Source organism: Alligator mississippiensis, chromosome 1 (assembly GCF_030867095.1).
Source record: "Alligator mississippiensis isolate rAllMis1 chromosome 1, rAllMis1, whole genome shotgun sequence".
Taxonomy (NCBI): Eukaryota; Metazoa; Chordata; order Crocodylia; family Alligatoridae; genus Alligator; species Alligator mississippiensis.
In genome coordinates, this window is record NC_081824.1 from 290,290,514 (window position 1) to 290,316,408 (window position 25,895).

Consider the following 25,895-nt stretch of genomic DNA (forward strand, 5'->3'; position numbering starts at 1 on the left):
TGAACTCAATGCTACTGGTGTTCATTAGGCAGGATTGAGATTGAGCCCCTCTGGTGAATTAGGACATCTTTACATGTGCTCTGGGGTGAGGGGCACTTTAATTAGTGTGGCTCTTGGGAGCCACTCTAATTAAAGCGCCTGCAGCGTCTCATGTATTCAGCTTCCCGAGCTTCAAAATGGCAACAGGGGTGCTTTAACTAAAGCATGTTCAATAAGCTTCAAATAAAGCATCTCCACCACCATTTTGAAGCATAGGAATGCTGAATACATGTGATGCTGAAGCTGCTGGAGCATGCTACTTAGCATGCTCCAGCAAATGAGTAATTGAGTCTGTGCCGATGCATGTGTTGAAGCAGGCATCAGGCACATATATAGATGCCCTTAGAGTTTATGGGTCTCCACTACATTCCAGCATCTAGTGGAATTGAAGTCAAAGTTAGAAGTCTAGGTACTCACTCTTCGCCACTAAGGGTGCAACTCAGAACAATTTTGCAAAGCCTTATGAGTTATAATATTACCCCAAACCAAACAAAAGTTCACTGTTGGTTCCAGAGGGGAGGGGAATCTAGCTGTGGTCTGGAAGCTTGCAGCCAGGTTCCCATAGCAATAACCAGGGCTCTCAGCCAGTGCCTGCTGTTTTCAGAATGGGACAGGGGAAAAGTGGTGGAGGGAGCTTGTTCTTGGAGCTCCCGAGCTGGTGCTGAAAGGTGGGGTGGATGGATTGGAGCCCCTGCCATCCTCCAGAGGGAGCTGAAAAACCCCAAACTGAACTCCCTCTGCTCCCTTTACCCCCTACCATTCTAAAAACAGCGACAGGCTGGGAGCGCCCAGACACAAGTTACAAAAGACAATACATTTTGAAATCTCTTTATCTGATATCTCATACAATGAGAGGTCGGATGTTCACCCAATTGGTCATTTTTTAAGCTGTTTGCAGCTATGCACTTGTATTTGGTCAATTTGGTCACAGATAAACTGCTTTCTGTGGCCAGATTGGGCAAAAATTGTCACTTTTGTCTGCACCCTTAGGCATCTGCGGGACCAATTTAAATCTGGTCCCAAACTCCTTCAACCTTCAGAGGTGGACTGGCCAAGTTCGATGATGACACCAAATTTTGCGGTAAAGTGTCCACACCCAAGGACATGATGGTGATCCAGGCCGACCCTGAAAGGCTCGGAAAATGGGCAGATGAAAACATGATGGCCTTCAACACAGAAAAATGCAAGGTACTCCACCTTGGGAAGAAAAACCTGTAGCATGCTTATTGGCTCGGCAATGCTACACTTGCTAGCACCATGGCCAAAAGGGACTTGAGGGTCATGATTGACCACAGGATGAATATGAGCCACCAATGCGATGTTGCAGCTGGTAAATAGAGCAAAACTCTGGCTTGCATCCATAGATGTTTCTCTAGCAAATCCCAGGATGTCATCCTCCCACTGTACTAGGCCTTGGTGAAGGCACAGCAGGAGTACGGCATCCAATTCTGGGCTCCACAATTCAGGAAGGATGTGGAGAAGCTTGAGAAAGGCCAGAGGAGAGCCACACACATGGTCAGAGGGCAGGAAAACAGGTCTTATGGTGACAGGCTGAGAGCCATGGGACTCTTCAACCTGGAAAAGTGCAGGCTCTGGGGGGACCTGGTGGCTGCCTATAAGTATATAAGGAGTGTACATCAGGATCTGGGGGAACACCTGTTTACCACAGTACCCCACGGGATGACAAAGTCAAACAGTCTCAAGCTTCTCCAAGACCGTTTCAGGCTGGACAAAAGGAAAAACTTCTTTACTGTCCAAGCTGCCATGGCCTGGAACAGACTGCCACCAGAGGTGGTGCAAGCACCTACTCTGGACTCCTTCAGGAGTCAATTGGACGTTTATCTTGCTGGGATCCTTTGACCCCAGCTGACTTCCTGCCCCTTGGGCAGGGGCCTGGACTCGATGATCTTCTGAGGTCCCTTCCAGCCCCAATGTCTATGAATCTATGGGGGAAAAAACCTTCCAGGATAGCAATCACCTGCAAAAATTTACTTTGAGTTGGAATCCAGTTTGCTGCCTTCAAACGAGGTCTTTCTGGGCCTTATGCTCTTTTGGTATGTGAGATGCCAAAATGCAAATAGCAACAGACCAGAATATGCTTAGTTTAGGTCTCTGCATATATTTCCCCAAAAGCAAATCAGCATAAAAATGGGAGGAAGGAGTCCAAAAAAGAAAAGAAAAAAACAAATTCTACTCCAATGAAAGCTGGAAAATGCCAAATTGACATGCTGATTCTATCACAGTGTAAACATATGATCTTAACTGTGCCCTCAGAGGAAAACTATCATTGTTTTGGGGGTCAGAAATATTTGTCTTGACTGGAAGAAATTAGTTGTACATGTATCTGAATGCAGATTTGGCCTCCTTAATAATTATTATTGTGCAACTACAAACAAGGGAAAGACGCAGCTCAGTGCATCAATATAATCTTGGTCCACCAGCAGCAATTCATTGCTCTATCAGTGATGCTGGATGAGTCACCTTGAGTGTCCTATTCTCCTGTCTAAACTTTCCTGTTCCTCCTTAATACAGTCTTACATACTTTATTCTGGCTGGGACTTTCTGGGACAGAAGTTCTGTCTTCTCTGTATAGATGTTAAAGGCCCCATGGTACTTTTTAAAGTTTAGGAATGTTTTCCCCACTATCCTTGGCTAGAATTCCTTGTCTTTCATGTTTCCCATTACGTGCAAGATGTTTGGTACTGACTACAGTGTGATGCTCTAAGTGAAGCACTTTAGGATCTTTCAGGATCATCTGTGCTGTCTTTTGTTTTTACTTCATAAAATGTCCTTATTTAAACCCTTGAAAGTTTTCTTATTACTTGGTATGTGTTTGGGGCTTTTTCCCCCTTTCATAATTAGTTTTGCCCATTACAAATGCAATAGGTCCCTTGTCCAAGTTAAATATGTGGTTGGGTTAATGACTCATTGCTTAAAGCACTTCAGTGTGGAATTTAGCTAGTCATTAACACATTGGCTATTTTATTGCCTCAAAGCAGTTCTGTTAAAAAAAGTAGATCTTAAATGGCTGCCCTTTGTCAATATCAGGTACGGACATAATGCCTGATCTTAAGCTGTCTGAAGTTATTATAAGAGTCTTCCTTATGAACTACTACTACTAACTTCAAAGAATATTGGATTAAAACCTCTACTGGGCCAAATAATCCATAGAGGTCAAATAGATAAGCTTCAGCGTAAGCAAAAGTGGAACTCAGTCCAGAAAATCTGAGCCCAACAAGTTTTAGAACAGTGTTGCTAAATGTATGAAAATCATTGTAATTGTATGGGAAATTCAGTCACTATAATGCACAAGACATAATCATGTTTAAAAGAAAATGTTCACATTTGTCATATATTTTGACTTTCAAACAACCTTAAATTATCTCCATTTCATTCTTTAGGCACACAAACTAAGTTCAATGTGTGCAGGCCGGGAACGATCCGAGGCCCTTTTTTTGCGCCGCGGGCTGTGGCCAGCAGCCCGGACACGCCGGGTCGGGGAAGGCAGGCAGCGCGCTAGAATTAGGCACGGACACTTAATGGTTGTTTAAGATTGTTTACTTACACCGAAGATGGTCGTGGTGTAGGCTGGAACGTTTCCAGGAATACTTCACTTAAATCCTAGTTTAAGGACTCGGAAAGAACTCTGATTCGCTCACATGAAGTTTTCGAGGCTCCATGGAACTTTGTGCGCAGGGAAGGGTACGTCGAGGGATCGTTCGGCGACGGGGAAAAGAATCGATAGGTGATCAGTCTATCGATCAGCTTAGCCGCAAGTCAAATCTCCTTAGAGGCACTCTGCAGCGTGTTCAAAGTTCTCCAACTTGGGTGGAAACCACTCAAGCCTCTTATACGGCTAGCAAGCCAATCGCTAGCTGCCACATAGGAATAATTTAGAACTGACCAATAGTGGGGCACAAATTTAAATACAAATGGCGGGAACTCCTTGCAACGTGCATTTCTGTGCTGCAATGAAGAAATGCACCCTGCAAAGAAAGCTACAAACAGCAGGAAAATAATTCAGCAGTGCCGAAGCGCGCACACAAAAAAAAAAATCACACCCTTGGGTTGTGACACAATGCATGTAACATGTAAGGCTGCTTCTCAACATAAATGTAGCACTGGGAGCATTGGACACTCAAACTTCAGAGGTGACAAGAGACTGTAAGCATCAATATATTATTTACAACACTAAAAATAGCAAATATATGATCAAAATTTGATGATACATTAAAGACAAAAACCATTTTCATTACTATTTTCTTTCTTTTTTTTTGTAATGTACAATCACTGTTATTAAATACAATAATTCTGAAGTCTCAGTAAAATATAACTATTTTTCAAATCTGGCAACACTGTTTGGGCTAACATACGCCCTCTGGCTTGAGTATAGCTGGTCCTAAAATCTTTACAAAGTGGTTAACACAGAGGGGTAGGCATATCTGACATGTTGAGAAAGACTTGGGGGTTAGAAGGGTTAGGAAGCCAATGTTTGCAAGGGACCAAGATATAGGCAGTCACCCTGGGTACAGCCACAAGAAGCAGAGATCCAGACCAGAGTGACTAACCAGGGATCCCGAGCAGGCAGCTGTAACTGTAAGAGACTGGGACATAGACAATCTCCAAGCTAAAGTCACAAGCCAGGAACCAGTTGTCAGAAGACAGGGGGGTAGACTGCAATAAAGAGCAAGGTGGAGGTGGGGTTGGGAGCCAACAGATCTGGAACACACAGGGTCAGAAGGCTCCTGCCACCTGCAAGAACTAACAGACAGAAATCAGGAACAAGGATGAAACTGGGACGCCAATGAGCAGGATCAAGGAGTCAGAAGCCCAGGGCTAGTCAGAAATCCTTTCCTATTGAGTAGCCTGCTGGGCAATGAAAGTGCTGCTGCTTATCATCAGGCAGCCATAGCCATGCAGGTAATTAGGGATAGCTGGAAATAGTCCATGGCTGTGTAATATCCAGCCTGTGGGCTACTTGCAGCCTGTAAGTCAAGCTGCAGCACCGGGCTGCTGCCTGGCCACCACTCCCCACATTGTTCTGGCTGCAGTAGTTTTTTTAAATATATATTTTGGAAAAATTTTTGTGTTACGGGTCAGATTAGCCAGATCAGTTCGAAATCCTTTTGAATAGTTCAAAGAACCATACATATGTGGCCCGGCTACCAGCAAGTATCTTCCACCCCAGACTTTTCAGCCTGGAGCTTCAAATACTTCCAAATCCTTTGGCAGGCATCCTTCATGAAGGCCCAAGCCCGGAGGCTTGGGTTTCAGATGCCCCTGAGTTTCGCTTGCCCTCGGCCATACAGCCACAGAAGCAAGCTAGGGAGGAGTCTCCCATTTCCATAAAGTCAGTGTGTAGCCGAGACCCTCCTACTGAAAGCTGGCCAGCGGAAAGCTAACTATGAGGCTCTTGTAGGGAGTCCTGTCCAATTTGGCATTTGGACAGTGGTGCACCCTCCACTACACAGTGCCATTTCTAAATGCATTTTGGCTCAGGTGTCAGACCAGTGCAGTGACTACACTTGATCTTAGCTCACAAGACACCTGGACTCTCCAGTTTTCCCCTCTGGCTTCTGCTTCCTGCCTCTGCCCCAAGTGTTGTGTGCTGCATGGGGAGCCGAAAGTGAGTCCAGAGCAAGTGGGGAGGGTAAGTTAGTGCAGGGATAAGGGGAAGGGTGCAGCAGTGGAGGGGCACCCAGTATAGTGATGGTGGGGGGGCAGGGTTTGTGATGGGAGGGAGGGACAGTGGTAGGACTACTAAGGCAGCTCACAACACTTCCAAAGGCATGGGTTTGAGCTTTGTTCTCAATTCATGCCAAAACCTGCTCCCCAGTTGACCAAGCAGTAAATGTATGCCTGATCATTTGGCCTGGAGAATCAAAGGTGGCTAAATACAAAGGCTCTTTTTTGTGGGCCAAAGATTCATGCCTTAAGCAGGTTAGCTGTGTCAGCTAGCAGACCTGCAAGGGCCTTGAACTTGACCTAGATTCCCATTTAAGATGAGACATACCTTCCAGTAAAAGAGATTAGGAATACATGATCATAAATTTGTGTCCATATAATTACCTGCCTCTAAGTACCAAATGGTTTTGACAGTTTGGAAGCTGTGACTATGTCTGGAATTTCCTAAGGAAATTAAGGAAGCTAGGTACCCAGTTGTCACTGAAATTCAATAGGATGTAGAGCAGCTAAGCCTCATGTGTCCCTTTGAAAATCTCAGTTTATTAAAAAAAAATTATCCTGCTGTTGATCATTGCTGACATTTCTTCCTTTTAGTGTTATGAGCAGAGGCAGCAGGGACTTTCATTTGGATGTTTACCAGAAATTCCTGGCCTAGTCTGGTGAGACTTTATTTCAGTGTGTCGATAATCAAGACAGTGCTTTCCAAAGGTATTTTTAAGAGCACCGGTGAAATTAAGTACTTTTCTCAGGAAGCACTTTTCGCTTGTTGTGTAAGCAGTTTTTGTGCAAGGCTGAATGCATCTCTGTTTTGTATACAATGTCCCAAAGGCAATGTTTGTTTTCTTTGTTCCAATAGACATTAGAATTGGCTCACTAATGTTTTATTCATGAAAGTATATCTTGTGAATGTGGGCTCAAATATGTATTAGAGGCGAAAAAAAATCACTAATAGTAATGCCTGAAAGAATCTTTACTTGTGTAACAAATGGACACATAAATTAAATTACCACTGCTAGTGCATGCCCGGCACTCAAACTGTAGGCCAGTTCAAAATGATTCTGAAGCAATTAGCTGAGTTCAGAATTGCAAATCAGGAGTTTATTGTAGTCAAGAAAATAGGGCATCTAATCCTAAATGAAAAGGGAAGTACAGGTCTGTAACTTGTCTGACAAATTACCGTCAGGTTGGTGGAACATATCAAACTGCTCTGTCACAACAGCTAATCGTAAAATAAAATTCTACCTAAGGGTCTTTTTGAGTCTTTCTCAGTAGTTCAGTATGTTTCTATGCTACTGGAGTGAAGGATTCATTTTGTTTTTCGCTTTTCCATTCTGCCTAGATTTTCCATTCTGCCTAGTCAGCCTCTATGAGTGCTTATAGAAATGTTTGGAAATAATGGAAATGATTATAGGGATGATGGCAGCTTATTTATTCTCATTTAGTCCTCGTCTGCATTGGAGTGTTGAGCTACGTTTGAGTTTTAGAGCCAGCATAGCTACAGAGATATGGTTGAACGGTTCCAAACTCTTAGTATTGATCGGTGGTTCTCAGCTTTTTTAGACTCAAGGCATCCCTCCATGATTTTTGTGAATTGAGTGGCACCCATTTAAAAATCTACTGCATTTACCTGGATCCAAAATTACTTTGAATTTAAGTACAACCCCCAATCAATATATACATTAAAAAAAGTATAAATGTGTTATAATTTTCTGTGTATAGAATCTAATTATTGGAAAGTCACCTTTAAATGGGTCTCCTCTACTACTACAGCGGGCGGGGGCGGGGGGGCACACAAGCAGCCTGATCCCTGTCCCTTGCCCTGTGCTGTCAGACATACCCATGACTGCATGCCCCAAAGCCTGCCCCCGCCTCATGCCTGAAACCCCTGGCACTGCTTACCCTTTGGTTCTGGTTCTGGCAGAGCAAGAGCCATGCCTGACAGTAAGCAGTGGGAGGAAAAGAGGGGGAGAAGGTAAAGGGGGGGCAGAGGCTGCAGTGGGGGACAAAAGCCACAGGCAGGAGACTATAACTCAATCCATTGTCTGTCAATGAAATTTAGTCTTCTTAATACCCTTGTCCCTCTGAAAATCTTTTAAAGGGTCACTTTGAAAAATAACAATTGGGTGTTATTTATCATTTTGGTATGTTTGAAAATTGAACTCAAGACCTCATGTTGACTGGTTACCATTTGACAAGAAAGTTAAGGTAAATTTATGTCAGCAAACTTGGGGGAGCAGCAGGTTGTTTTAAATAAAATGATGACTACAGGCTTAGTGTCAAAGCCAAAAAAAGGTCATTTTATTTTCAAACTAATTGTAAGTAATTTGATTCTAATTGATATTCATTTATCTTCATAGATACAGAACAGTAACAGGTTACATATTAAAATGAACCTTCTGTTTCTCAGTAGTCAGGTCTGTTTGGAGGTCACGCAGAGAGGCAAAATTACTCCTTATTTTTATCACACTGTATACATGTCCCTAGCCACAATGTTAATCCAGCTCTTTCATGAAACTAAATCACTGCTAGAAACTAGCAATTGAATATCCTACAAAAAAGCCTACACTAAGGACCTGATCCTGTGCAACGCAAATGCAGAGTATAAGAAAACCCTGAGGGACCATGAAAATTTCAGGGGTTTAGAATAGCAATTTCTTCTTGGCGTTAAGAATAGAGTTACTATTAACAAATGCCATAATCCACTGATAAGAGAAAGTCTTGACTGGAGGTTTTATTCCTCATGAGATTTAGTTCCTTCCTTTCATCTTCTCTGTGCACTGAAAAAAAATCACCTTTTGGCATAAAAGCCTTATGATTTTATGTTTCTTGTACAAATACAATTTTAATCTATCTGTGAGACTTCCATTTCTAAACTTTAGTTAGCACAACAGGCATGTCAGCAATGGGGAGTGGGGTGGTGGCTGGGGAGGATCAGTAGCTAAGTGCTAACCTGGAATCTGGAAGACTCAACCCTGCCATTGCCTCCTTGTGTGACCTTGAGCCTGTGGCTTCAGGTAGAGACGCACATAACATTTGAAGTGCTTTAAATGCTTCACAAATGGAGTGCTTCAGCCATGAACAGACATGCATCCCCCCAACCAGTCCCTTCATTGGGGCATGTGAAAATCACTACAGCTGCATGCAGGGGCATATTGTCCAGGTAGGAGGAGCTTGCTGGATCCTGGGGCTCCTCCCTCCATCAGAGAAGAGGAGTGGACCCAACTGTTAATGAGCATTCCCTTGTGTGTTCCACTTCCACCCTCCTGCAGAGGATTCAAGAGTGCTCATTGACAGATTTTCTGTTCTCTCCAACCCCCCTCTCTCAAGCAGAGCGCTATGGGATGCTGGAGGAATGAAGGAGTCCTTGACTAGCCTGTGGAACATACACATGTAACCTGAAATGCTGCAAAATGGAGCACTTCAAATAAATTATTGCTTTCTTTGGGGTTATTTTGGGAGTGCTCCCAACATTTTTGGGGTGCTTCAAAGGGCATGTTTGTCTGTCTGCTCACCCTTCAAAGCAATTCAGAGTCATTTCAAGCATTTCAAGTATTATGGATGCTCGCCAGGGTTCCACCAGATCGCTTGGCATGTGTGACTCCTCTAATATCAACACAAGCATTATGTTGGTATGATGGACCCAATACATGTCCACAAATGCTGTAGGCATTGCCCAGAAATATTTACCCACTGGCTCCCAAGAAAATAAAGGAATGTAGCTGCCTTAAAACAGTGCTGATACATGCTAATAGGTGTACCTGAGACCAAGAACCTGCGAGGAGACTTGGTGACTTAGTGCACACTCAGTGTTCCTGCAAAATAGCAAAATTGCCTTATTTTCAGGAAATAGTGCATACAAAATAGGAGCAAGTAGGTAGGATGTGCTTCAGAGCAATACTCACAGGTATGGCAGGAGGTAGCATATATATGTTCCAAATGTGTTGCATCATCCATGTGCAAAGCTGACTGGATATTGCAGAGCACACAGGTGAAAACAATCAGAATTGCTTACATTTATGATGAATGACATGGGTTTCAGTGAAGGACATATTTCTTTACAAGCCCCAATCCAGCCTGTAATAAAACACCTGTGTTTTAATATAGAGATGCAGGTATATCAAAACAACACTTTAAAAATAAAAGTAATACACCCCCAAACCTCTCCAGAAAAACTCTATGTGAAGGACTTCTTTCCAAATAAAGTCAGGTTATATTGGCCCTATATGGGTTGTGCGCTACAGGAAATAAACTTAGAGCTTGTAATTCTTTGGCTTATCATTATGTGTACCATACCTAGCACTATTGGGATTTTACTGAGAGTCCAGCCATATTTGGTGGTGTTCTTAAAACCTGAGCTCCTGACATCAAGTGATTATGTGAAAATCTGTTTTCTCACATTTTTAACTGTCAAAAAATACCATATGTAATAGTAATATTGTAAACTTTTATCATTTGCAAGCTAATCTTATGATCTTGAGGGCTGACTAATAGGTTTATAACCAGGGATCCTGGTTTTCTCTTATTAAAAAAATCCCCAATTTTCGGGGTGCAAAAAGTAACCCAAAATCCACATTTTTTGTGATCAAAGTGAAACACCGCTAATACATAGCTAGCTAGCTAGCTAGATAGATAGATAGATATAGTGATGTTTCACTTTGATCATGGAAAAATGTGGATTTTGGGTTACTTTTTTTAACTCAAAAATTGGGGATTTTTTTTTATTATAGAAAACCAGGATCTCTGTGTATAATATTCCAGTGATGTTAATACTCCAATGGCCCCCTCAACACCTTGTCCAGGATTTTTTGTAGCTGCTGTCAAAAACAAGACCACACAAAATAAGAAACAATCTTTTTTATTTTATTTGCCACAGAAATTGCACTTGAAATTCCATAACTGAACAGGAGAAAACAGATGTTTTAGAGTTTGAAATCACTGACTGCTTATTTTGTCTGACAAAGCTGGACCCAAAAGAAAAGATTTAAATGTTAGGGATTATAAAATGGCATGTATTTATGCAAGATTAGAGCTACCATTCAATGGATGGTAAAAATCTATTGCTTAATGCATGGGTATCAAACTTATCCTGAGCCCCAGGCCAGATCTGGGACTCCTCCCAGGCTGGATTTCATGGGACCAGCAGCAGAGGTCCAGGGTGGCAGTGGCAGGGATCTGGGGATGGCAGCAGCAGTGATGTCAAGCCGCAGAAGGCCAGTGCTCATAAAACAATTGTGGGCTCTGTCTCACAACCCTCCCACACCTTCCTACCATCATTGTGCACATCTAGTGGTCTCTTCAAAACCTCCAGTGAAGGAGATTCCAGAACTTCCCTGAGCAGCCTGTGCCATTGCATTACTATTCTTAACAGTAAGTAGGTTTTTCCAATTTTGCTATGATGGTTGTGTCCTGCACCCTGTGGCATGGGAAAACAGTTGATCTTCCTCTTCTTCATGGCAGCCTTTCAAATACATATCATCCTCACTTCCCCACCCCTGCCAAGTGTCTTCCAAAACAGGGAGCACATGTTGATTTTCTGCCCAGAATAGAAGCATGGAAATGCTGTAAGATGACTGATTCTCCCTTTCCTTCTCTTCCCTCCAGCAGCTACATGGAGGGAAGGGCTGAGTCCAGCAGGGCAGATTTAGGATGGGTGCAGCAGTGCGGCCACAGTCTGTTTTGATTCCTGCTCCACCCAAATTTAAAAATTACTGCAGCAACAGTGGCATTTCTGTTCAGCAGCACTGATGGAGTCAGTTGACTTCATGGCTCATTACAATCCGCTTGATTCCTGCCAGTTGCTCTACACTCCACAGGTGTTAATGACCTCTCTCCTTCTTAATTATCTGGTTGATCCACTAATCAAGCTATAATTTGTTTAGAAGTTTTGCTGTCCATTAGCTACTTCTTGTTTCTATTCTTCTATTTGCCAGCCCTGCAGACTGTTTTTAGTTCTTTTTACAATCTTAGATTTGCCCAGGGAGTCCAGTCTTCAACAACAACTACAGTTTCAGCTTTTGGCTAAGCAGCTAAGAGCTGGTGACAAGTTAGTTGTGAAAGGGTTAAAACTGTATCTTTTGTCTGACTAAAAAAGGGAGGGTGAGTTAGCGGTTTGGTCTGTTCCTGCTCTATAGGGCCATATCTCTGGATAAATCTTTTTTTCTTCATAATGCCTTCCCCAAAATAAGGTATGTGTCTTACTTGGGAGCTATGTATGGTTTGCAAGAAAATATCATATTTGAAAACTTCTGTCATGTCCCCACTCACTCCCGTTTTATCCAAGCTAAACATACTGGCTAAGTACAGATAGTCAAAAATCCCAAGGCTGAATTGATTTAATCTTTGTGGGTTAGTCTAAGATGGGTAGATTGAACTGGTAAGAAAGTGAACAGACATTAATTTTTAATTCTGGAAATGCAGCCACATGCCTGCAGTGGCTCATGCCAGAAGTCAGGGGCCACTAAAACACACCTCCCTCGTCTTCTGGAGCAGACATCTTGGGCCAAGGCTAGCCCACCCACCCTGTGATGGGGAGCAGGGAGGGGAGGGGAGGTTGCAAGGGAGGTGAACAGCATCCTGGGATGTGGAGGGACTGTGATTCACTTGTATCTGGAGGGGATCTGGTATAGAAGTTCAATAAACCAATTTAACCTAAGTCAGTTAGGTCTGATACTATATCCATCCAAGTTTATCTTAAACCAGTTTCAGCCATTTTGAAAGTGGTTTATGTGCACTGAACTTCTGCTGTGTTACAGATTTGAACTGGTTTCCAATCACTTATACCAGTTTAGGTGTAATTTCTGTCTCTAGCCACCTAGTTCTCCCAAACTTTCCTTATACAGCTTGCCTTTCAACCCCTTAACCTTTATTGTTGCCTGTCTCTGGACCCCTTCCAGTTTCTCCGCATCTTAAAATTTGGAGCCCAGAACTATACACAGTACTCTAGCTAAGGCCTAATTAGTGCCAGTAATATCACCTCCCCTTGTCTTGCACCTAGTTCTTCTGTTGATTCTGTCCAAAATTACATTAGACTTTTTTGTGAGCGTATCACACTGCTGACTCACACTGACTCTGTGATCCACCAAAATCCTCAGATACTTCTCAGCAATTCTGCTACACAGCTAGCTATCTCCGATTCTGTATTTGTCCATGTGGTTATTCTTCCTTGGAGGCAGCACCTTACATTTTTCTGCTTTGAACTCCATCTTGTCATCTCTAACCCAGCTCTCCAAACTGTCAAGACTCTTTTGAATTTTACTCCTGTTCTCCAAAATGTTTGCAGTCCTTCCCAGCTTCATGTCATGTGTAAACTTGATCAGGAGACCCTCTAGTCTGGCATCCAGATCATTAATAAATATGTTAAACAGCACTGGGCATAGGATGCCTGTGAAAATCCACTTGAAACTTCCTGCCATTCTGAAACTGATCCATTTTCAATTATCCTTTGCTTGAGGTTACTGATGCACCCAACTAGTTACCTTGTCAAGGAAAAAGATCAAGAAGATTTGGAATGATTTATTCTAAACAAATCTATGCTGGCTGCTAGTGACCAGTCTTTTTGCCCTCAGATGTTTTTTATAATTTGCTCTAGTAACTTCTCAGGTATTGAAGTTAGGCTGACTAGTCTATAATTCTTCCAGCTCTCAATTTTCCTTTTTTTCTTAAGAAGGTTGTTTTTGGTCACTGCATTCCTCACTAGTTACAGCTCTCACAGACAAGAACACAAGTACCAAGTCTCTTAGCACCTGCTGGGGGTAAGCATACCCATGTTTATGATACACAGGGGGTGCATCTACAGGAGATGCATTAATGCTCATTAGCCGAACTTAATGTGCATTATAGGTACATGCCTATACATGTATGCCCTTAATGCACATTAAAAATTATTAAATTAGGCTAATTTTGCCTAAATTTGAATGCGATATGTCAAATTTAGGCGCTATTAGTTAAAGCACATTAATGCATGTGTAGATGCAACCCGGCACTAACATTAGTGCCAGCTCTGCCCAACCACTAGGGGCACATGGCAGGACTGCAGGGCCAAGTGCACTAACTTTAGTGCCAAGTCCCTGCACATGTAGACACTTGTCAAAAATCACTTAATGCGCATTAAATTTAGTCATCCTTAAATGCACATGTAGACGTGCCCAGGGTAGTGTAGCCTAACACCATAGTCTAAGAATGGAAGAACTGTGGGACACCACCCCATAAAGTTGAAGGCTTAATTGCCACAGGTCTGAGTCATGTAAATGACCAGTAACACTGCTCACCCTGCCACCAAATTTCCAGCCCCATGAGCTATGGAGTATATATGGCATCATGTCATTTGGCCCATAGGGTTGCTTACAGGGCCAGGAATCATGCAGTGGGACAAGTGACAGCTGCTATGGCTCTAGGAGCCATGGCAATTAATTGTGCCACCATTCATCTCACTGCCAAAGTTTCTGCCCCACAAGGAGGCCTTCAGGCCCACTTCTCCATAGAGTGCCCTAACTGCTGACTGTGCAGTAGACTGGCATGGGGACACTCTCCACTTCTCCAGCTAGAACTGGGCCATCTAGCTGAGAATGCAAGATTCACAAAGTTAGAAGTGAACAAGTAAGGCAGGATGGGCATATCTGTGGCTCTGTGATAAGGGCCTTCACCTGAGATGGGGAAATCCTATTCCTTGCCCTCAGGATTATTTCTGTTTTCCCCTTCCCCACAGCCTGATCTTCAACTGATTTAAATTGGGAAATGCCAACTTTCATCCATCAAGACTTAGGCTCTAGATAACTAATTTGAGTCTGTTTTTTACTTTGTTGCTACAATATTTGAAACACACAGACTTTATTTCCCCAGCAGTCTATAAAATCAAGAGGACACTGTAGCAGAGAAGGACTAGCCCGCGTTTGCAAAGCAAACCTGACTTACAAAGCATCAGCAACTTCTGTACATTCAGAGCTAACTCTATCTTCTTGCACCATTTCCCTTACTCACTAATAGTATAAATAACTCTTTGTGCTGCTGGGATTCAAGATTTGGTTTCCTAGGTCCATTCATCTCCTGCAGTCATATTGTTTCTATGCATGCATCTGCTCTCTGTGGTCACTGACAGATAACCAATCTGTCCAATATTAATTTTCTCTGCTTTCACTGAATCTGATTTTATTCAGGCATTCTGTGCTTGAGATGTAACCAAAACCTGTATTTTCCTATGAGTAAAAAAGGGCCACTAGTACAAATTAATCATTAATATGTTAAAAAGCTCTGCTCCAAGAAAATATGAACTGCTAATTTGCATGTTAATAGACCTCTAACACCCAGGAAAGTGACAAACGCAATCTTCAGCCAGTCACATTGAGAGTTATTTAGAATAATAGAAAGAAACTTATGAAATATACAAAGCCCTCCTGAATTTTTAAAAGAAATTATTGCTACTCAAATCCCTTTATGCAGTTTGTTTTGAGAAAGAAAGGAAATTCTAATTTAGAGTATTAAAAGACTGCAAATGTATCAGGGAATAAACACTTATCAAGTGTGTATTGTACATTTGTGATGCCTTCATAGCAAAGCAATATGAAATGTAAGATGGAAATTAGTAGAAGGCTGCTAGGGAACCTTGAAGAGCAAACAGTCAGAGACAAAGATGAACAAACAAATGAAAATAAGAAATAATAGTCTTTAACTATATTGGAAGGGGAAAGTCAGAGTCTGTAGATCTGCTTCACACTGAAGAATAAAAGGACTAAGTCATGGAGAATAAGAACATTGTAGAAAAGTTAAATAACATATTGAATCGGTCTTTGCTGCAGAACAGTTTGAGGTGATCGTTGCCCCAGAGCTACTGTTTGCAGGTAATATAGATAAGACATTGTTGGAGTCAGAAGACGCTCTGAAACAAATTGATCATTTGCAATGCAACAAGTTACTAGGAAGAGAAAGGTTCCATCTAAAAGCCCCACAGTGAATTAAGAATGAAACAGCAAAGCTACTAGCAAAACTACTTAATCTATCATTAAAAATAGCTACTATATCTGAAGGCTGGAGATTAGTCAATACTGTAGTAGCATTTGGGAGTATGCTAAGAATTACAAGCCAATTAGTCTTTCTATCTTATTAGGTAAATTGGATGAATATGCAATTAAGATTAGAAATACAAAGTACCTATTTTTATCTATCTATCTAGATCCCAAAGATGTTGCCCATCAATGTAATATCTAATGAGAAAATATTCTGATAAAGACAAACCACCTCTGTAGAGCAGGGGTGGGCAATTATTTCGGGTATAGGACCGCTTACCCAGTTTTGGCAGGCTGTTGAGGGTCGCATGGGTAGGCCCGCCCCTTGACAGGCACCCCGCCCCGTGGTCACCATCTTGGAACCAATGTCCCAGGGCCTGCACTGGTGGGGCCCAAAGCGGGGCACAGGCTGGCAGGGGTCTGTGGAGCCAGGCTAGGCTGCACTAGCAGGGAGAGGGGGGAGCTGGCCCAGCTCCATAGAGCCCCTGCCAGCTGGGACCTCATGCTCCCTGCTCTGAGCCCTGCCATCATTGGCCCCAGGACACCAGTGCGGGCCCTGTGCTCCCACTGGCTCCCACACCTGCTCACTCCCAGTGCCCCCCAGCCCTGCGGTACAAGTGGGGGGCAGTGCACAGCCCTGACCCCCTGCTTACCGGCAGGGAAGAAGCTGGTGCTGAGCATGGGGAAAAGTGGCCCCTCGCCCGCCCCGTGGCCAGCACTCCCTGCTGCAGGCACTCGCAGCCCACATGGGGCTGTCTGGAGCAGGCACAGGCAGCCCCATGTGGGCTGCAAGTGGCTACAGCATGGGGCACCAGCCATGGGGCAAGCAAGGACCCACTTTTCCCCATGCTCAGCACCAGCTTGTAACTTGCCCCTGCTGCCAGCCTGGGCCTCGCTGGCTCCGGGCTTGCCCATCGGGGCTGCACATGGCAGCAGCAGCTGCAGCCCCCCCACTTGCCGTGCAGGGCAGTGTTGGCTGCTGTTGTCCACCCAGAACTCACTCGCAAGCTGGCAGCCCAGAGGCAGTGGTGGCAAACAGTGCCCGGAGTGGCAAGTGGGGGGGGCCACAGCTGCTATTGCCACATGCAGCCCCGACGGTTGAGCCCGGAGCCAGCGCAGGGCCCAAGCTGGCAGCGGGGCCGGGTTACAAGGTGGTGCTGAGCACGGGGCGGAAAGCAGCCCCTCACCTGCCCCATGGCTGGCACCCCACGCTGCAGCCACTCGCAGCCCATGTGGAGCTGCCTGTGCCTGCTCCAGACAGCCCCACACAGGCTGCAAGCAACTGCAGCAGGGAACACCAGCCACGGGGCATGAAAGGGCTATTTTCCTCTGTGCTGGGAAGAAGCAGGGAAGGAGCCCGTGGAAAAGTTGAGCATGGGGGGAGGAAAAGCAGCCCCTCCCCCACCCTGTGGCCAGTTCTCCCTGCTGCAGGCGCTCACAGCCCACGCAGGGCTGTCCGGCGCAGGCACGGGCAACCCCACATGGGCTGCAAGCAACTGCAGCATGGGGCACTAGCCATGGGGCATGCAAGGGGCTGCTTTCCCCCCACCCCCGCACTCAGCTTTTCCCCAGGCCACGTTTCCCTGGGCTCCTCCCCCGCCCGGGGTCCTCCCCCCTTCTTCCCCCTTACCTGCGGTTCAAGCACGGGGCAGCCATTTGGTCCCAGGCCAGAAGCCCCTGGTGGGGCTTCCAGCTGGGGGGCTGGGCCTGGTGGGCCCTACTGTTGTGGGAGCCCACCAGGCTTCCCCTGGGTCCTACTGCCCTTGGTTCCTGTCATTTTTGACAGGAGTCAAGGGCAGAGAAATATTAATTTTCTAAATTTTTTAGGGGCCCTGCGGGCCAGATAGAAAGGCCTCGTGGGCTGCATCTGGCCCGCAGGCCATATTTTGCCCACCCCTGCTGTAGAGGAACATCACACCTTGTCAGTTTGCTATCTCTTTCAGCTAGTAAAAAGCAGATAAAGGAGAACTAGTTATGTATGGGCACCTTCCAAATTTTTATTTGAAATAAATTGGTCCACAGATAGAAAACAAAAAGTAGAGATTAATTTTCAACATGGAAAGAGATCACTAGTTCTGTGTACTGAGGAGACATTGCCCCCTTGTCAAGACCACTGAGAAAAATGCTAAACAATTCCAGTCTTACATAAGGGTCCTAGAGGCATTCTACTCCAAGGGTGGGCAATTATTTTGGCTGGTGGGCCACTTAATGAGTTTTGCTGACCTGTTGAGGGCCACACACACAAAATCTTTCAGAAGATATCATTTTAGCAAACTATAGATAGAAAAACAAATAATACAGTAAAAATCAAACATCTACTATAACTACCCATGTGCTAGGTCCTGGGAGCCAGTCGGGAACAGAGTGGGGAGGGGGAAGGGAAGGGAGTGCATGTAGAAGAGCTTTCTCAGGTGGTACAGTGCAGGTTAGATCCTCCCTCCATCCCCCGCTCCCATCTGGCCTGCAGCTGCCCCCGCAGCACTCCTCATGGGGCCGAGCCCTGCCCGCTCAGAGTAGCATGCGCCATGGTCCTGCCTGCATCCACCCCATGCCCGCCAAACAGCATCACCCCAGCCCTTGCCAGAACACACAGCTTCCCAGTGGGACAGCTGCTCCCCCTACCTCCAGCAGCTCCTCTTCCTCCTCTTGCCCTGCAGTGCCACTCCAGGCAGCAGGTAACATAGCAAAGTCAAGGGGACAAGCACTAGGCACCATGCATCCAGCCAGGTGGGGAAAAGCTGCAGCCAGGTGGCTCCTGCCTCAGTGTGTGGGGCTCCATCTCCTGGCCGCCTTACACCCACTCCACCCACCAGTGATAAGCAGCTGCCTATGGGCAGCTGAGTGGGTGGAAGGTGGCCAGGAGCTGGAGCTGGACTCCTGCATGCTGGGGCAGAACACCCAGCTGAACTCTCCTCCCCCCACAACTTTCTGGGCATGGTGCCCAGCACACGTCTCCAAGGCCAGCTGCCACACTTCCCCATGATACCTGGTGCCTGGAGCAGTGCACTGGGGCAAAAGGAGGAGAAGCAGCTTCTGGAGGCAAAGGAAGCTGAGCAGTACCTGGGCAGCTGCAACCACACTGGGAGTAGCCCCACTGGGAAGCTGTGTGCACTGGCCAGGGCCAAGGCCATTAACAGGCATAGGTAGAAGTGTGGCGTGGGCTGCCCCAGGTGGGGGCAGGCAAGGCTCGGCCCCATGAATAGTGCTATGGGGGCAGCTGCAGGCTGGATACAATCAATTGGAGGGCCACATCTGGCCTGTGGGCTGTATTTTGGCCACCCCTGCCCTACAGCTAACTTCTTTCCATACTTTCCATAAACTCCCCCAACCCATTGCTGCTGCCACTGCCCCCATCCACAGCTGACTCTAACCCCCACATAGCTGACCATAGTGGGCAGGAGTAGCTTGGAAGCTTTCCCCACCCCGAAAACAAAAACAACAGGGAAAGCGGTGATGGTAGGCGGATGTGGGGGGAGGGAAAGGGAGAGGAGAAGGGGCATGCCTTTGAGCATGGAGGGGACGGGGGATATTCTTACCTGCTTTGAGGGGCTTTTAAAAAGTCTCCAGAAGTTCCCACAAGTCCCAGAAGTGAAGTCCAATCCAAAAGACAGGTGCAGACACAACACTGCAACCCCCTCTGGATCCACCACGTGCACCTGGGTTTAGAGAGGAATGCAAGATTAATGGGGACAGAGAGAGAGAATAACAAAATTGAGCATGACTTTGCAAGCCAGCAGTGAAGAATCAGAGGCCAGGTCATTTTCCCCCTCCCAAAGGAGTGTCCTCATCACTGGGTTTATAGGTCATTTATACACATACTTTTTTTCTGCAACATGCCAAAGATCCATCGCTTCGGAGCAGACTCAATTAATCAAGTCTGCTCCACACGCGAGCTGAGGAGAACTGTGCTGTGCATGTGCAGTTGTATAAGCAGCAAAATGCATGTCAGCAAGCAGAAAATGACAGTGGTACACTTTTGAACTAAAGCACCTCCAAGGTGTTTAATTCAAAAGCACGCCACTGCCATTTTCTCAGTGCTGACGCGCATTTCACCGCTTATACAACTGTATGCATCGCAGTGCTTACATGTATTAAAATACCCATAGAGTCATGCTTCTTGATGCTTACTGTGTGCTTGGACCCATGAATCTCACCTTAATTATTCAGTTTCAACTGGCCCAGTTTCAAAGGAGGGGTGCGAAGTGTGCCTATGCCAGCCTAGTCTATATCCCAGTGGTTAGGGAACATTTAGGAGGTGTGGAACCTGGGTTTGTATCAGGGTGGTTTACAACCTAGACCTCCCACTTCCTGGGCAATTGCTTATCCCACTGGGTTATAATATGACAAGCACGCACACTCTTGGGCATGTTTTGTGCTGTTGGTATTTGTTAGGAATGCTTAGAGCAGTGATGAGGGGCAAGTGTTTTGGCAGGTGAGCCACAAATGAGCCCCACACCCTTTCTGAGTGCAACTCCAATCCCATTCCCCTACCCAATCAGCTGTTGTGCTTTCTGTTCCCTACTGTGTGCTCCCTGTCTGAACTCCTGCTCTCCTTTCTTCCCCCTGCCCTATCTGCTGCTATACTGCCTGTCCCCTCCCTGATCTGCCATATGCCAAACACAGAGGCCACCCATGCAACTTGTGGCACTCGTGCCGCAGGTTGTCTCTCCCTCGGGAGTATACCTAGCAAATTAGGCCCCAGAGGACTTAGGTGTAGGAACAGCTTGCACATCCCAGACAGGATGAGGCTGGACATAGGTGTGAAGATACTCAGGTCAGACAAACAGGCACTGCTGCTGGGATGTGCAGTAGCAGAACTTTAGGTTTTTAAATAAGTTTACCGCTGAAAATGTAGGTGCCTGTGGACTCTCAGACACCTCAGAGGCTAGGCAAGTTTTGGGGGGATTGCTCACATGCATTTAGGTGCCTAAATGCCATTAAAATGGACAGATAGGCCCCTAACCACTTTTCAGATCTGGCCCTAATTATAGCTTGACTCGTCTTGGGCTTAGCATCCTCTTTAGTTTCTAGACCACCATGTGGTAATCTGTTCTCATTTAGGTGCTTGCAGCGTTTCAGAGGTTGTCTGATGGTTATTTTCCAGAAACCAAAATGTATGTGTTGACATTTCAAGTACAGTACTGTATTGTTAATACAATATTTCAAATGCCAGTAGTGTTGCTTTTTCTGCACTCTGTGAGCCTGGTCACCCTCCGCTCGATCATTGTCCCTATAATATATATTTTTACCTTCCTTAATCCTTACTGAACCATAACTGCTCCAGCCACCTGTGTCATGTATTCTAGTCCACAAGCTCTGCTTTTATTTTTACATACCAATTGCTGTTAATAGCAAAGCATCCTTTAATATGTCTGTAAAGGAGAGACTTTGTAGTAGTAAATTGTTCTGTAGGACTAGCCTGATCACCTAGTATGAGTCACAAAGGAAAAGTGCAGAGTGGTCTAGGAACAATGCTCCCTTTCTCCCCCTGAATAAATAGTTGCATTGGGAATTGGAGGAACTAAGAATTTACGCTTTTGACAATAAAGCAAGAAGGAAGCACTAACTTTAATTACTGGTAAAATATATATATAGCTATGTCTTCATTTTGAGCTAAAAGGAGCAGGACAGGCATCTTTTCTTTTCTTTTTTCTTTTTTTCCCCCCAGTTCCTTAGTATGTCTTCTCTTTTGGTCATTATTAAGAGTTATAGATTTAGACATCAATAAACGTGCTTCCTATGCTCCTAATTGCTTTATTAACACTGTTAAAATGTGCTTTTGGGAAGATAAGGAACAGTTGGAATTCATTCATGTAGATGCACGGTCACTGATCTAGCCATTAGGTTATAAATTTGTTAGCTCGTATAAGAAAATGTTTTTGTCCTAGGAAAATATAATTATTGTCTGGAACACAGGCCCAGGGCCATAATAGTTTGAACTATGTGGTAACAAGATTGGCTTTCCTTACCTTCTGCTAAATTAAGGATTGATGAATCATTCAGCACTGAATTGGGAAAAAAAGAAAGAAAAAGAAGCCTAGTGTAAAACGGGTTTTTTTCTAATTGCATTTTTAATGATTAATACAGTTTGTAAGTTTAGCTTTATGTTTTAATAAAACTGTGAAAATTGCTTATGTATTAAGTATTATTTTTCATTATTTATTCTGTAAAAGGTACCAGTAAGAAGGGAATAAATCATATCAGTGTGCGTCATTGGGAAAGGCAAATTGCTGCTGACATTTCACAAAAGATTGTGGACATTAAACTAGGAAAACTGGTCATTTTACTTTTTGTGTTGCCTTCTCTTCATATGGAACATTAACCACAGTTTGTAAAGTGATAATATGTCGATCTCCTAGAATACTAACACTCTGCTAATGAAACAAACTGCATTGCACAAACAATTTTGCATAATTGCAGAATATGGGCACTGTTATTTTGCTGATGCTGACAGGTGTCTCTTTATGTGTCCAGCTGTGTAAGACTCAGAGGTAAACAATGAAAGACATAGCTTCAATGATAAGTGTATTGAAGCTCTATTTTAAACGCGTCACTCAGATAAAAATCCCAGATTAAAGAGCTCTGTAATAAATTGTCAGAAGGTATTGTACAATACCTAAGACTAAAAGAATATTCATGCTAGTTGAGTCATTTAGAAGAGGGAAAAAAATAGTAATAGTCACTGTTTATGTATACCACTGTACCTAAGCTCCTGATGGCCCTGGGAGTACTCTTAGTATCGGGCCCCACTTTGCCAGAGGTAATGATAATAATATTTTTTAAATTACTATTTTCGGGCCCCCTTTCTGTCCAGGCCTTGGGCAGCCACCCCGTTTCCCCATGCCTGTGTCCGGCCCTGTTTATGTAGGTCCGATGCAAAACCTTATTTTGTGTTCTCGGGTGTTTCTTCAGTTGAAATTCATAGTTTCATAGTAGCTAGGGTCAGGAGGGACCTGAACAGATCATCTAGCCTGACCCCCTGCCACAGCCAGGGATGAATGCTGGGTTCACAAGACCCCAGACAGGTGATCATCCAACCTCCTCTTGAATTTGCCCAAGGTAGGAGCAAGGACCACTTCCCTGGGAAGTTGGTTCCAGATTTTGGCCACCCTAACTGTAAAATATGATCTCTTTTTACTGATGTAAAGCACTACTCTCATAGCTGTGCTAATATCATTGATAGTCCTAGCAAAAAGGTAACTTCAGAAAGAATATCAGCTTTCATTAAAGTATATAAAAGTAAAATACCCCCACCCCTTTCCTTCCTCCCCTCCCCCCAGTATCCTGAAAGGAAAATTGCAATATCACTATGGAATTTTATTCTCTGTGAAAAGATATAAAAGCATATACAATGAAAAATGTATTTGAAGTTTAGTCTGAAGATAATGGTGTTTATACGACCACATTTTAAATTATATAAAAGCCTTTTAATTAACTTTTACCTTAGGAACTATACCATAATATGAAGGGAATAATACCTCAGAAAGGGGCTAAGAAAGGGAGTAAGAAAAAGCATATTTAACAAGCAGTTTCAGTGTGTTTGCCATTTTTAAAAGAACAGAGCAATTGGTGACCCTTCTCCAATGTCACTTAGAAGTGATTCAGAAGAAAATAAAACTTATTGTTATGTTCAGTGTAAGGCAGAATATGAAATGCATTATAGTCAGTAGCTGAGTCTGCCCATTGACTTTGGTGAACTTTGTATCTGACCCTCATTCCCAATAGAGGAGTATATTAAAATATCCACAGCTATTATCTCCAAAGTGTTATGGCTTTGTAATAGTATGCTTAATATACCTTCAGTGAGAATAAGTTTCATAAGGCTGTTTTTTATTCCCTGGAATATATTGTGAAATGTTACCTTTTTGGAACACCATCTCACTACACCAGTACCATGTGATTCATGCACAGAAATGTATGACCTTTCTTGCAGGAAAATTTGTCATAGGCTCAATATACTCAGGAAAAGGCTAACCTGTAATTACATTGTGCTATCATGTTTCTTAACAGTGTTGCAGCAAGCAGATTTTTGGATGATACTCAGTGCTGGGTGTGGTGACTTTTGCCAGTGAGGAATCATGGGAAAACAGAATTAAACGATAACATATGCAGCTCTGTATTTAGGGGAAGTTCTCCAAAGTAACCAGTAGGGCTATGCAAGGCTTCGGTCCCTGATTTGATTCAGCGGAGATTTGGCCTGATTCGGTGGCCGAATCTCCCAATGTGAATCGACTCAGAGGACCCTTCAATCTCTCTGAATCAATTTGGAAAGATTCAGAGATTCGGACATAGAGGCAGCTTTAAACAATTTTTCTACATACCTCTAGGTACCAGGGGCTCATGAATGCTGTGATGCTGGGGCGTATGGAGTGTCCCACAGAAGTACAGGGGGCTCCCCAGCGTGCTCAGCAGCAGACCCAGAAGTGAACCAGAAGCACTAGTCCACTTAGGACTACAGGGAACTATAGGATAGGGCCCGCTTCACACGCCCCTAATAATCAGTTGGCTCTGTCCAAATTCTTTGCTGTATTGTGATAATTTTTGAGGAAGCTCTGTGGTAAGGTCAATGAGGATGTGAAATTCCACATGGCAGGGTCTTCATGCCATTGTCCAATTTTCTTTTTTTTTCCTTCTCAGGGATGTGCCTCTTTTATGCTGCCTACCAAGCTTGTTAAAATAGATCAGACCAGCAGGGGGAGATCACCAAAACCAGGGCTGTCTGTTAGGAGTGTGCAAAATGGGCCTATTCGATTTGGATTCGGCCCAAATTGGGGACAGTGATTCGATTTGTTGATTCAGATCACTGTCCCCAATTCAATTCGGCCTAATCCAAATATGAAGATTTGATGCTGATTCAGAGAATCACTTATTAAGCCATAGACACAGCTTTAAATGTTTTTTTTACATATCTCAAGGTACCAGGCACAGCTCGTGAATGCTGTGATGCTGGGGTGGATAGTCCACTTCCAAGTCTGCTGGGGAGCTCACTGGGGGGCCTCCCCGGGCCCCCCCTCCAGCTTGGCAATCAGGGGGGACCCCAATATGCTCTTCTGCGGACCCAGAAGTGGACTGGAAGTGCTTCTGGTCCACTTCCAGGTCTGCTTCTGAGCATACTGGGGAGCCCCCCATGTTCACTCCATGCGCTCCAGCATCGTAGCATTCATGAGTCGCACGCTACCTAGAGGTATGTAGAAAAAACATTTAAACCTGTGCCTATGTCTGAATTGCTGAATCTTTCCAAATCTCTCCAAATCAATTCGGTTCTGTTTCAATCCGGAGAAACTAAAGGGTCCTCTGATTCAATTCAGATTGGGAGATTCGGCCATCGAATTGGGCCAAATCTCTGCCGAATCAAATCAGGGACTGAAGCTTTGCACAGCCCTATCATCTGCTGCCCTGGATAGTCATGTCACATGCAGTGCATCATCTGGTATGATGGGACAAAATCCATAGGAGTGTATAAGGACAAGGAAATAAATGTTTATGAAAAAAGTGGGGGAGGGAATGGTGTTTGCCAGTTTAGTGTGGCACTGTGTGCTTAGTAAGTGTCCTGCGCAAAGACTATCTATCCACCTTTCTGCAGAACAAGGGAGGCCACTTTCAGCCATGTTGCTTTCTGGCAGGGGACTGTAGGATCAGACCCATGGTGCTTAATGAACTGGAAATAATCAAAAGGGTTCAGCCAGATGACTTCAATGTCTGCCTTTTTCTCTGAATCACTGTGCCTCCCAGAATGAGCCAGCCCTTTGCTTTGGTGGTATTTAGTCTGAAACCCCTGTGAGTTGACAGCAAGATTGCTGGGCTCAATGCACCCCAGAACCTGCATCACAATAAAGGGTAGCAAAGCTTGCAAGCCAGTTCAGGCAAGGGGGTGGAACACGCAACCTAACTGCAGTGCTGTGAAAGCAGCCAGCAACACTCCCTCTCTCCTGAGGGTTTCAGGGACTGCCTCAAATGAAGATTGATCTGTCTTGCAGCTCTCTCCCTACTCCCTTTCAGGAGTCAATGGCTGTCAGTACTGCTCCATGCAGACCTCCTCAGAGCAAGGGGGTATTTTTGCAGCTTTATCTAATATGAGGAAGCGGATGGAAGATTGGGCCTTTAGAAACCAGAAATCAATTTAGCCAACAACATTTGGGACCTTTAAAATGTTGTTTAGTCAATAGCAGAGTT

At 44.5% G+C, this 25,895-nt stretch overlaps 1 protein-coding gene across 13 annotated transcripts in view; it reads right to left on the reverse strand.

Annotated features, from left to right (window-relative positions):
* Positions 1-25,895, reverse strand: part of LOC109280385 (endogenous retroviral envelope protein HEMO-like) — a 107,236-nt gene that overhangs the window by 13,133 nt on the left and 68,208 nt on the right. For 5 of the 13 annotated variants that reach the window (XM_059720670.1, XM_059720674.1, XM_059720673.1 and 2 more), the window contains 2 exons: positions 21,692-21,727; positions 19,259-19,378 (listed from right to left, as the gene is read on the reverse strand). Coding sequence is in view for 2 of the 13 variants with exons in the window: in XM_059720676.1 (XP_059576659.1) it covers positions 19,259-19,378 (120 nt within the window). In the remaining 11 variants the exon portion in view is untranslated. Of the gene's footprint in view, positions 1-3,590; positions 9,537-9,626; positions 9,799-10,563; positions 11,258-11,615; positions 13,200-19,258; positions 19,379-21,691; positions 21,728-25,895 lie in introns of those variants that run through there. The other 8 variants (XM_059720676.1, XM_059720671.1, XM_059720675.1 and 5 more) reach the window with 5 other exon arrangements.